The 13,094-nt window shown below is 45.5% G+C and overlaps 1 protein-coding gene and 1 long non-coding RNA gene across 6 annotated transcripts in view; one reads left to right on the top strand and one right to left on the bottom strand.

The window, feature by feature from the left end:
- The window catches only part of LOC111253754 (uncharacterized), a 30,287-nt gene extending 17,346 nt beyond the window's left edge, over positions 1–12,941 (top strand). For all 5 annotated transcript variants that reach the window (XM_022813663.2, XM_022813661.2, XM_022813665.2 and 2 more), the window contains 3 exons: positions 9,998–10,267; positions 11,022–11,455; positions 11,717–12,941. In XM_022813663.2, coding sequence (XP_022669398.1) covers positions 9,998–10,267; positions 11,022–11,455; positions 11,717–11,909 — 897 coding nt within the window. In that variant the 3' untranslated portion in view covers positions 11,910–12,941. The remainder of the gene's footprint in view (positions 1–9,997; positions 10,268–11,021; positions 11,456–11,716) is intronic.
- On the bottom strand, positions 1,526–4,683 carry LOC147754341 (uncharacterized). Its single transcript, XR_015316639.1, has 2 exons — positions 2,641–4,683; positions 1,526–2,249 (listed from the first exon to the last, which is right to left on the bottom strand). It is a non-coding gene; the product is annotated as an uncharacterized LOC147754341 (long non-coding RNA).
- Positions 12,942–13,094: the final 153 nt, after the last annotated feature.

Below are 13,094 nucleotides of genomic sequence, written 5' to 3'. Positions count from 1 at the left end.
TAGCAGTAGGCAGCACTTACTCTTATAACATCTCCTTACGTCGATCGGAACACAGAACAACAACAACAACAACAACAACAACAACACTTGGAAATGCAAATGACAAAATCAGCACTACTATAACAACAACAATAATGTACGATACGATTTCTCAACGACACACGCCCATACCATAGACTCTAACCCCTTTCTCATTCATACGTTATTCTTAATGTGCGAGCAGACATTGCGAGCTGTACGAGCGTCACCTACTGTCTCCAACGACAGCCATTACTATTACAGGCTATATAGACCGAAGTATTACTAGAAATTCCCAAGAAACCCACTGATCGAGCCGTTCAACAAACGACGGGCTTGTCGTTCCGTCACACAAAAAGGAGATATCGAACACTGCAGTAATCGCTTCTCAAGTCGAAGGAGGGCGACAACCGACGCTTCCAGTCTGTCTGAAAATTTCGATGGATCTTCTGTTATCGAAAATTACACTTCGGTCAACGCTCCTTGTTGGTAGATGTTTGCCGGTTCAATTTCGAACTGTTTGCCTCTAGCCTGATATTTTGCTAGTATATTTACTGAACTAAATTGGCCTCGCCTGGTTCACGCACGCGTATACTTGCTTGTAACGTAATGCGTGCATGGTAAGCGAACGGGGGCAAGTTTGAGGGTGACGCCGCTCCACGCTGTGATCTGCATACGCAGAAGGCAGTACCAGAGGTGTAGCACTAACTACCGACATTTTGGCTCGATGGACGACAGACGCCTGCTCGTTTCGGCTGGTCCATCCTATGAGTATGTAACAGGTTGGAGGGGTACCGGCCACGGGGCGATTATTTACCCCTTGAAGGTTCTTGACCAGCCCGACCTTTATATCGACCCTGCTAAACCCCCTCTTTATTAGTAGCGAGACATTAAGCTATGACAACTGCCACCCGACTGGCATAATAGTAACAACAACAACAACAGCAACAACGACAACAACAACAACAACAACAGCAACAACAACAGCAACAACAACAACAACAACAACAACAACAGATAATGAACCGTCTGTGCAACGCAAGCCAGGCAATTACTACCTGACATCTGCTGTGTTTTTACCCACACATTTAAGCAAGCTCTCGCCCGATGCTTTCATCCATGACTATTTAATAATTACGAAGATAGTCAATATTATTATTTTTATGAATAATATTATCAAGTATTGGTTATTTATGACCGATTTTGTTATCTTTCCTTACCACTATTACATGCTCATTATTATCGCCCACTCTATTTACTGTTTCGATGTTGAGACGAGATTGCAAGGCAATACTGTTCTCTCCTTATGTATAATGTAGACCGATATAAAGGTAAAGAGGTAACTCAAAAAAAAGAACACCGGACGGCAATTAACATAATTCTAAAGAGAGGTTATTTGTACTGATACTATTACTGTATTGGTAATTATATTTGCTGGACACTGCGCGAACACGAACCGATGATAAAAGAGGAGACGGTGACCTATGATCAATGAACAGGAAAGGAAAGACAAATATATATATATATATATATATATATATATATATATATATATATAGAGAGAGAGAGAGAGAGAGAGAGAGAGCGAGAGAGAGAGAGAGAGCGAGAGAGAGAGCGAACGAGCGAGCGAGCGACGGATACAAAAATGCATAAAATAATGATGCTAGTATATGAAAATAATGTACCGTATGTGCACTAAAGGATAGTATTACCACCTGAAGAGATTTGTTGTCATTTTATTTAGGTTCGTGGTCCTTTAGATAGTTCGTATTGTTAGAAGGAAAGTCGCTATACTATCGCTTAGTTTTTGTCTGTTAGTTGGCATTGCTGAGCTGTATGACCTAAACAGGAGGGTAGGATATTAATTGAGTACCTTTATGGCGATGGAGCGTTGGGCAGAGTTGCGTTGTCAATAAGCAAGCGTGCTTAAATTTATCGTGGGAAGCCCAGAGCAGATTACGCAGGTTGTATTTGTGATTTGGATACGTTTGTTGACCACTTGTGTGGAACAAAACACACGATTTAGTCTTGCCTGAGTCGACAGCTGTGTATTAACAACAAGTGAAAAAGGAAACTGTCCAGTCTCGTGTATAACAAACACAAAATCAATATCCAAAAGATTAAAGTGGAATAGAGTCTATAGACCATGCGGTCAGTTGCAGTGGGGCGCCTGCGAAGGCATCATTTAGTTCTCCGCCGTATTCTTGGCCGAAACGATGGCCGAACGTTCACTGAAAATGAAAAGATCGTTTAACAGAGTGGACTCGCAACGCATAAATCGATATACAAAAATTTCACACACGTCAGTTTATTTCAGACATCAATTAGATCAATACAATAGACTTAGGTAGGTGCTGCTTTTCGTTAGGTTACGTTAAGGAATTACCGCCAACTTTGCTTCACCAGCTCTTTGATATTGCATTCTTTCCATTGAAAATCCATCATGTCGTCAAGTTCACGCCGACTTCTGACGTGCTAAATGTTCTGGACTGCAATTCAAGCCTAGCTCCACGAAGAAGAGGCATGTTAGCCCCCTAGATATATTATTCCAGACACACAATTTGAAACGATAAGGTCCAGTCTAAAAAAGCAGTTATTATCGCATTGAGTCAATCTACTGACCGACAAAGGGCAGGGGACGAAGCCTTTCTTCTTGCGGGTTGCCATATACGAAGACCGCATGCAGCCTTCGGTAAGTACATGAAGTATCACCGCTCTTAATTCGTAATCGTACTTTGTTAATCTGCGAGCTTTCCTCTTATAAGGTGGCTGACTCACATGTGGACAATGGCCACAATCGTCTTACGTTACACTCAGCCGCCATTGCTTGGCTGGTCGCCCTGATTTTGTCCGCCGTTTAACCGGCATAGCCAATCATTTCTTTGCACTGAATTGACGCTGATACAGTACGAAGTACGATGAGTACGGAGTGCACACTTTCTGCTTGTACACTCACGCACATCTGCTCTCGTGTCACCACAGCTCAGGTCTTCTCCAGTATGTGCTATGGTAGATCAGTATCGGGATCCGGTGAGGTTCGTTTGATTGGAGTAGTCGTCACCTGTCAAAAAATACAATCTGAACGCCTTTCACAGGACGATTAGTAGGAAACCTGGACGAAACCGTCGAGATGCGAGACTCTGTGGATGTGACAGCTGGGATGGATATACAGGCCGTTCTTATATATACTTATCTAGACGAACGCAAGCCCATCCGTCACGACAAACCTAGGGATTTATGCAAACAACATATATTCATTGGCCAGCTTCAGCAAATCTGATGACCCTGCCCTCATGACGCTATGAATGCTATGGGAACGCGAACTCTTACCAATTTTGCTTTGAGTACAATAATAGAGAGATTGCGCGACAGGTACGCTTTGGCCGCTTGTCACAGTCATGCCGCGTAATAATAATAATACATCGAACAACCCGCGCTATCAGCTGACAACTATCGGTGTATAGAGCGAATTACGTTTCTGCCGCTGCTTTTGATTTATTCATAATGCTGAACGTACGAAAGTATTTCTCTTCAACAACGAAAACTAGCAGGGCTTAGTAAGAGATGCTAAGGGCGGCCACAGCTTTCTTCACCTGAAAGTGTCTTATTCTACTAGTATACGAACATTTTTATTAGATATATATTAGCTTGCACTGGTAATTCGCTACAAGTTGAACAGAACTTAAAACAAACAAACAAACAAACAAACAAACAAACAAGAACAAAAAGTTCGGGTTCGATTCAAGCGTTCGATGACATCTGCTAGCTTACGTTTGTGGCACGTGTTAGCTTTTCGTGACGCATCGTCATACATTCACTCGTGGCATTTTAATGTTGGTGGCGCCTTTCTCGTAGTGGAGATCGGGCACTACGATAGTTCCAACACGAGTGTTTATTTTGATGAGAGAAAAAACGAACGTTTCTTTTTATCGCTGGGCTCTGCGTGTAACAGCAGTACGCAGGCCACGCAACATGGTACGAAGAGAACGGTAATAGCAGATGAGGTTTTCCGGATCTTGGCACCGAAGAAAATGTTGCCAAGGTAAATGTTTTTATATTGAAGAACAAGGGAATCAGGCAGCGTGAAACGAAATTCACTTCCATGTGGTAAAATTAAAGTTCATTCGATACGCAGAATGGGCTGTCGTGTCAATGTGCACAAAAGGCACATGTGCGTTCCGCACATGGCGGTACCGCATAACCGTGTCCAGCTGTTCGCTTTACAAAGCTAACCAGTGATATGTAGCACTGCTCGCAGTGATGTCAGTCAGTCCCTGTTCAAGTTCGTGTTAGAGCAAGGAGCTCGTTATGTGTACGAGCCGTGCAACAAGAGGCCGCTGAGGGAACGGGTCGATTTGGGAGCAACAGAATTCAACGCGACTACGACGAGGCGATCCGAGGTGAAAATGGTTGGCGGAGTTCAGCCGAACAGCCAAAAACGGTACAAACCCATACATGGGTACCAGCGTTTGGAGAGTGAGAAAATACCTATCTCTACTCTGAGAGTGTGTGTGTGTGTGTGTGTGTGTATGTGTTCGCATATTCATCTGATCGTATGTGAGTCGTCTCCATAGCAAAGAAGACACGAAGGACGCTTTGTGAGCGCGCCTCCTGCTCTGTAACCAACGATAATGCATGAGCCAGTTGGACGCTCTACGACTAGAAGTGTACCCTCACATGATGTGGATAATGGTAGTAGCGTCAAAAGCGAATGGACGACGCGGCTCGATCGGCCGATTGACTGACTGAACGAGCCAGCTACACAGAAAACGAGTAGAATACATGGAACTGCAGCAAACGGGAGTATCAGCGGCGGCGGCGGCGGCGGCTAACAACAGTCACATACAGTTGAAGAGGCTACAGCAGCCAGAGCTTCAATTCGACCCACTAGAATATTTGGGTGGAGCGCCGTGTGAGGCCGGTTGCTAGCCGCTGTATCGCTCTGCTCGTATCGTTCGGCGAGCTCCATCTAACGACAAGAGTACAAATTTCGGATAAGAACAGCAGAAGCATCCTACCAGCCATCGAGCTATCCCTCAGAGATGAATTGGAGTTGCGAGGTCCTGGGGAATGCTGTCGAGAGGAGAAATTCGTCAGACATTTGTGAGAGGCGGTCGGAGAGTGGTTATTGCCGCTGCACCGTGCCGCAATCGTTGGGGGACCTTCTCAACTCTAGAGGGGAGGGAGAGCGGCACAGAGATCAGAGAAGTCTACTCTGGTGGTGGTGGTGCTGCTGCTGCTAACCGGCGTTAGATTCGGTCGTGGCAAACGACGAGCACTGGCGAATGGAAGCCGGGTGTCGCCGCTGCTGCTACTGCTACCGCCACAACTGCTCTTTACCTACGACGCTGCTGCGGCTCCTTTCGAGGGGGAGCTGCTACTCCGAGAGCATTTGAGCTCGCTCACCCTCTGCGATCTGACGGCGGGCTCAGCGGTTCGGCGTGAACTGTACGAGCTATTTGCTGGCTTGCTGTTAACTGTTAAAGCTATTGGCTGTTTGTCAGAGTTAAATTTAAACTGCCGTGGCCAGCAAGAGCACCTCTGAGGTGTGAGTGGCTGTTGTCTTTCCACTGGTGTTGTAGCCGTAGGCCGCGGCTGGAGGTTGTAGTGCTCCTGCGTGTCGGCTCCCTCCGGCAGGAACCTCTACCAACGCACCGACTATCAAAGGGAGAAGGAGAAGCAAAATCACCATCATTAGCACCATATTGCTAAGATCGTCTCTCTCAAGGAGATCGCCACCACAGCAACAGGAGAAGCGGCAAAGGGTCATCTCCAGTAGGAGCAACAACGGCAGTGTACTACCCCCGCTGCGGTCGCCGCTCTCTCCATCTCGCTGTTTTTCTTTACAGACTACAGCGACAGCAACAGCAGTAGCGGTAGCACAATTCAACGATCAGCTGTGAGACGTATCTTCCCTTCAATTCCTGCCAGTTCCATTCTTCCGGTCGAGCATTCAGCTCACGCTTGTTTTTTTGAAACGTGTGGGCAAAGCCGCACAGCTGATATCGTCACGCTAATCGGTGCTGGACGCCACGGACTCACCAGACGATTGACACGGTCACGTCAGAGGTCTGTGGCGTCGGCGGTGTTTTACTGGCGACAGTGCAAACCGTCTTTTTGTGCAAAAGAAAATTTTAGATTTCGGTTAGTGCGTGCTGTTTTTTCGTTATCGCCGGCTGCAGTCTGCTTTGCTAAAGTGGTTTACAAGAAACGACCGTTGTATTATCAGCTTTCTCGTAAATGCATCGTTTTCTCTTGTCAGCGTATAAAGAAAGTTTGGAGTGTTCGATTTAGCGACGACCGACATTTTGTCACTGGTAGTGCAGGACGAATATCGGCAATCAGTCGGTGTCCAGTTAGTGAGAAGGATCTCGAGCAACGGACGGCAAAGATCTTCGATTGCGTCGACAGTACCTATCCGGGGCAAACTGAATTGTGGACGATAGCAGTGACTGGAAAGGGTGACGCTGTGAATATCAAGTTCTGTGTGTGCATGTGCGTGTTTGTGTCTGCGGGGATCTGTGTACTTAGTGCAGAATTGCACGGCGCTGAGTGTGACGCGGCCAGCTGGGTTGTGAATTCAGTTCAAAATTTTCGATCTCAGCGATGGCGTGGGTTCTCCAAAGCTTCTACATGCCCCAGGCACAAGAAAATGGCATCGAATTAACCGACTGCCAAATGGTAAATATGGTAAATGTTGAAATAAAAGCACAACTAACGCATTCGTGGTGCATTAGTATCAGACGCAACAACATAGTTTGTTCATGCCAACGCTACATACTAGCCAGCTTCGAGATAAATGTAGATTTAATAGTGTAAAGATGTCAATAAATGGAAAACCAGTTTTTTTTTTCAAACTAACGTAATGAAACGAGGCTTGCCTCTTCGGAATAAATCAGAACGGATGCAGTTCTAGTCCACTGAACTACCGGTGAGATAAAATGATGGGCCATATTCTATTTGATAGAAGTACAATACGCATTATAAGTATGGTCAAGATGCTCTGAGTGAAAACGCCCACCATACTCGTGCGAAGTAGCTTTTACTACATACCAAAATAAAAGGTCGCCCGATTCGCTGAACTGATTAGGTGCAAAGTTCGGGGTGTATTTTTGACCCATCGGTAAAGCTTTGTTCAAAGATAACAGATGGTTTCAAACGAAGATCTGAACTCGGTCATCTCCAGTGATCAGAGTGGGAACGCATAGTTGATCGACGTTCTACAAATAGGAACCCAAATATCTTAATGAAAACGATGCCTGGGCAGCGGACAAGTAACTTTGTGCGTCTGCAGTTTCAACAAGCAGCATTTGGTGTATTGCGAGTTATTGATAAAGCATGGACCCTTCGCTTATTTAAAGATGAAGACGAGGTTCGCTTTGGACTTTCTTCTCGTCATCTGGCGTCGAATACCACAAATTATACAATATCCTATTTGAACATCAACTGTGCGTTTGCTTTTTCTAAAACTTTACGACCTTTACGCTCGCATTGGTGTAGCCAGTACTAAGTATGAACAATTCGTTTCAAGATGCAATCGCTACGTAATTGTTATGCTGTTTATAGTGATGATGGTGGCTATATATCATTATTATGATACCTAGGTCTTGCAAAAGCCAACTGAACCCCAAAGCCTAACGCTTTGCAGAGACGCTGCACTCTTCTTGCATCTCGTTATTCCAATGAGTAGGAGCCAGACGCCCGTCGATGGACATCCAAAGCGGAGAACTCACCCACAATGTGGTAATAGTAGTCTCTGCTGCGTTTGACCCGCTTCTTTTATTAGTCAGACAGCATGTTCTATCTCACAATGCAAAGCAGCACCAGCGATAACACTCGCTATTGCTGATGATGCGTGGCATCTCTGACGCTGGCGAGGTTGAGACAATTCGTTCGAACCTTATACTGCTAGCCGTATTACTCTCACAACAGCAGCAGCAGCTTCATGTATATAAAACAACAGCTCGGACGAGCTACAACACTGCTAATAGTCTTAGCAGCGGGAGCTGTCAGCTCTACTGTAAAAGAGGCTTCAACAACAGCCTACGCGAGTCCACGCGCAGGACGTGCTGTTTCGCTGCATAGAGCATTCTATCTCGTCCACCAGCTTCTGAATTGTGCCGATGACGAGAGCGACGTTAGTTCGGGGGCCGCTCGCCAGGTGGCGTTCTGCCGTCTGTTGCCCGCAGATTTGTTCCGAATCGTCCTCTGTTGAACAGCTCCGGTTTTCGCATTGAGAGGGTTCGCTGTTTCGTCTGCGTTTTTCGTTCGCTGTGGGATGAGCCGAAATGTACGAAATGCGTCTATTCATCCCAACGATCCGCTGTGGAGGTCTGCAAAGATCTCTACCGCCCCTCCCCTTTGCGCTGCTCGTCGTTCTTGCGCTATCTTGCATTTCGACCATCCCAAGAAGCGGTTGTTGTTGCGTTAACGCCGCTGCTGCGACGAGAGCGAGAGCAGACTTTTCGGCTGCAACAAATTCCGGCGTGCATCTTGTTTTTTTCGTTCGATTGCCGCACTCTCGATGTCGAGTGAATACTGCAATGTGAAATACACACAGCTGAGTTGCTCGGCATCACGAGGCAGAGCTGAGCGCAGTAGTAACATTGAAGGACGGCTCTGCTTAAGTGTCTACCTTAGAGGTGATTACGAGCAGTGTCCAAGTTTCTCGTGCAAGTAATTCTTCTAGCTGATATTGGCTCTTGCTAGTTCATAACACACGATGGACTTTTGGGTAAGATGGGTTCGATGGCGAAAAGGACTTGTTGATAGGTTTATTTTAGGACCGGTCATTTTTGACCGGTATCATACTTTTCACTATCGCTATGAATTTCCGTGAACAGTAAACCGCACGTGTATATTGCGTATGTATGTAAAAATTCGGTGTCTCTTCTATTGAAATATGGTTTGCATTTGCGGTAACTGTGCAAGTTCACCACGGGTTTGGCGTGATCTTCACCTCCACCCCCTTGAAGAGGTTTCACTCTTTGCTTAGAACGGCTACGTTATGCGATCGAGTGAAGCGACAATCACAGCTGATAAATACGGTAAATATGGTCAGGCTTATGAACCTTTTGATGGGATTGCTTGCAGTTATAACGTGAAGAAAGAGTATTGTCTCATCTTGACAGCCGTTAAGCCCTGCCAACCAAAAGAGGACCGCTTGTTTTTCGTCTGCTTCGTAGTATGTTTTGTTGCACATTTTTTTAACTTTATTTTGACTACCTAAATGAATAGAACGACTGGTCCATCGTAACATAATCGCCTCGATTTTAGATATAAAGCGACGTCTTACACTGTTGGTACTAGTGTGAGATTTACACTACACCTTAAATAAATGTAACTAAAAAGTCTTAAAGCGGTATATGCAGCCGTTGTCATCCGAGCAAACACGTACGGTATACAGTTCATCGAAGAGGATAAACAATGCCTATGGAAAATCTAGTCAGTGATTCAGAGAGTCAATTTAGTTTCTTGTGACAGCTTCTGTGTAAAACGAATCATCAACTTTGTCATCTATTGTGATTGCCAAACCAGCTAATTTGAAATATAGAAATTAACTAAATTGCAACGGTCTGCATTGTGGTACGTTGGACGGAGATATCATAACTTGTCCTGTATGCAACATGTACCACCAGCGAAAAAGACGAACCACAGAGAATATTACAGGTCTTAGAAGAACCATGTTGGATCAAACACGCGCAAGACATGAAAACACATCTGACATTACTTGTGATATGACATCCTCAAACGGAAGCCATGATATGCACTCAAATCAACAGAGCTATATCAGACATCGAAATACATAAAACTCCTCTTACTCCCTTATGAATCTGAAGACCGAACCATCGGTTAGTCATCGACGCGTGACAATGCCTAATGAGCTTTCTCCTTTTCGGTTCTCCCCGTCAATTTCGGCCTAACCTGTCGTTATTCGCTCGTTGTCATCATGGTATTGGTTCATATGTTCTTTTTGCAGATGCGTCTGCTGCCATCGGCCACAACCCCGCAGTCGATGGCGTGCTCCGTGCAGAGCCTGGCAGGAGGCCAGGAACTTAATATCTTGCCGCTGAAGGCCGCCCAGCCGCTGATCGGCCACGCTCCCACGTGTCCCCCAGTATCTCCTTTCCGACCCCTTCCTCCCGGGGCGACTCAGGCCCCACCTCCGCCCCTTGCAGCTCACCCTCCTAATAACGCTCCCGCGTCCAACGACGACTTCAAGCTCACAGCGGCCTCTGGCGACTTCAAGGTTAGTAATTTCAAGGTTGTTTACAGATAATAAGCACACTTACGTATGTAATCAGCGTCTCTGTTCGGGAAATAATTGCGTGCTTTCGGTATGGGGCGCATGATAGGGGATCTGACACGATATAGAACATGTTCTGTTTACGAAGAACAGAGAGTTTAAAAAAGGCTAGGGACTTAGACGTCTGTAAACAGGATCTTGATGACGATACCATTTGCGGCTTTCTACACACTCATAGATTCACATGTTTTATAAAACTCTGGTATGGCAGTCACAGGTTGTTAGCAGGTGTGAGATAAAATTTACTAATTTTTCCAGTAGCATAATTTAATTACGAATGATTTCAGTCAGTAAATAAAAATATGAGCACTCAGAATTGCAGTGATTCGAATACAGCAAAATACCCGTCAGGGTTAGGACTTTCAGACCTTGCAGTGAACCGTCTAGTGAAATATTTCTTTGCTAGGACATATGTTGCGCAACACACAACTAACGCGGATATGATCTTCCCACTATTTTTCTATATAACTTGTACGATATCCTAAACAAAGCAAGCCTTTAAAACAAGTGTGTCATGCGCGCTAGCTCGTATCAACTGAGAACCTGGGCACGCTAACCCTTCGTTAACTCAGAGCTGAACTATAACCTACGACAATACCTACGACAATATTGCTCATTTGCGTATCTATTCTGATAATTCTAATACATCTACGTACTGCCGCTGCTGTCGTTGATAACGTTACCGTTGTCGTTTCAGCTCGCGGCGGCGACCAAGAGCATGGAATTGCTACAGGGCGTAACTTCTGGGCAGAATTCGGGGCAGGCACAAAGTACAGCGGCCTCATCGGCGGCTGCGGTTCAGGCCGCTGCTGCTGCGGCGGCCGCCGCATCGTCTGGGACCGTGGTGCCATATGGTGGCGGTGTATCGGTGCCGGGCGCGGGCGCAATGGGCCCCTCTAGCGGGGCTGCTCCACCCGCCCCCCAACCGCCAGGACCGCCCAGGGCGCCGCTTAAGGATGGCCGCTACCGGTGTTCACAGTGCGACTACACAACAAACAAGGACTGGCACCTGAAGCAGCACGAGGCGTCGCATTCGGGCGACAAGCCGTTCAACTGCGATGTGTGCGGAGCCAGCTTCAATCGGAAGGGCAACTTGAAAAGGCATCGGAATATCATCCATGAGGGAATTCGGTAAGTGAAAAATCAAGTCAATGCCATTGACTATATATTTGTGTATGGTTGTAATTATGGCTGATAACAGTGGTTAGAAAGGCCCGTGATTAGCTTACTATAGCTGATGGGCTTTTCTATTGGCTAATTACGGCACACTTGATATAAAAAAATATTGAGTCGCTCAAGAAGCAAAGAACGTCCTATTCAATGTACGCGTATTGTGACCGCATATATAATTGACTATTTGCTTGTTGCATTATACTGCAACACACGTTTCAGATATCCATGTCTGGTGTGCGACAAGCAGCTGACGACCGATAGCCACCTGCGCGCGCACATGAACAAACACAACGGCTACAAACCATACAAATGCCAGTTCTGCGAGGCCACCTTCTACCGGAGCGACAAGTGTCGGCAGCACGAGCGGAAGAACCACCTTAACAATGCTGTAGTGCCAGCCACTAAACAGTAAACAGAAAAACAAACGATGAAATACAATAGAATAAAAAAAGGGAATTATCAACAAACTCCTTCAGTGGCACAACAACAAAACACAACACAAAACAGCTACCAGCCGAAACGATTTCATCGCGTAAGCTAACAAAACAACCGAACATTGAAGAGAGAGATCAGGCAAAGTAAGGAAAGGGCAAAAGTAAGAAGAGGTACACTTCGCTCATCGAAAACGAACACCTCGAGTACAACAACTCTCTACCTCAATTGAAGACCAATTCCTGCTTAGACGTTATCATAAATGAGACGGAGAACGGAAATGATTAGTAACATGTCTCGAGAGTTTTTCTTTGAAATGAGAGAAACAGATATGGTTCTCTATACTGAAGCCATTTTGTCCACAGACCGTGTCAAGTCTCGTTAGAGCGTTTCGAATTTCAAGGACCATTGGTAATGTAAAAACACATCGTTGTGGTATGTATTTATGTAATACAAGATGATAGTCGCTTGGTATGTGTTTTGTGTACACGGAGAAGTTTGATCGGTGCGGCGGGTATTAATCAACTCGTCAAATCCTGCGCAAATCCGATGCGAATAAAAGCACAAAAAACTTCCATCTGCGGCTAAAACAATTAAATCAGACTGAGTACATTACAAAAAGTGGAATTCGAACATAATTAAAAAAAAGGTAAACGCATTGTGCAATTAAAAAACATAAAAATGAAGGACCTTGGTATTGGGCAAAGCATTAAGACAAAAAGTAAACCAGGAGGTTGTATCCGTCTGTAAAAAAGCCAAGTGCCAAGCCTGCCGCGCATATTGCTCCCTTAATCGAAGGTGGTGAATTCATTATTCAAGGTCATGTTATATGAAGATGAAAATATGGCAAGAATATACGGAGAATACAAGAACGATGACCAGGGCTAATCGTGATAATGAGGGAAGATCTGAAGCAACACTAAGAAATAAAGGGCGAAAAAGGAAGAAAGGCGAGAACGTTAGAATATGAATGATGACAGAGGAACACAATAAACGGCCTTGGGTTGCCACATGTAGATGTCTCCTTCAGGCGGCCATGTTGCCACAGTCGGGTCGGTTCAACTCCCATTGGAATTAAGCCGTAGCGCTTCTGTGAGCGACACAAGGTTATCGCCGGCGCGAGGCGCATAACGTGAAACGCATCCGGGTCAACTTCACTATATAT

The sequence above is a fragment of the Varroa destructor genome, unplaced genomic scaffold (genome assembly GCF_002443255.2).
Source record: "Varroa destructor unplaced genomic scaffold, Vdes_3.0 BEIS01000007.1, whole genome shotgun sequence".
In the NCBI taxonomy this organism is placed as follows: domain Eukaryota; kingdom Metazoa; phylum Arthropoda; class Arachnida; order Mesostigmata; family Varroidae; genus Varroa; species Varroa destructor.
The sequence above is the reverse complement of the archived record's forward strand: the minus strand, read 5'-3'. Positions and strand labels throughout refer to the sequence as shown.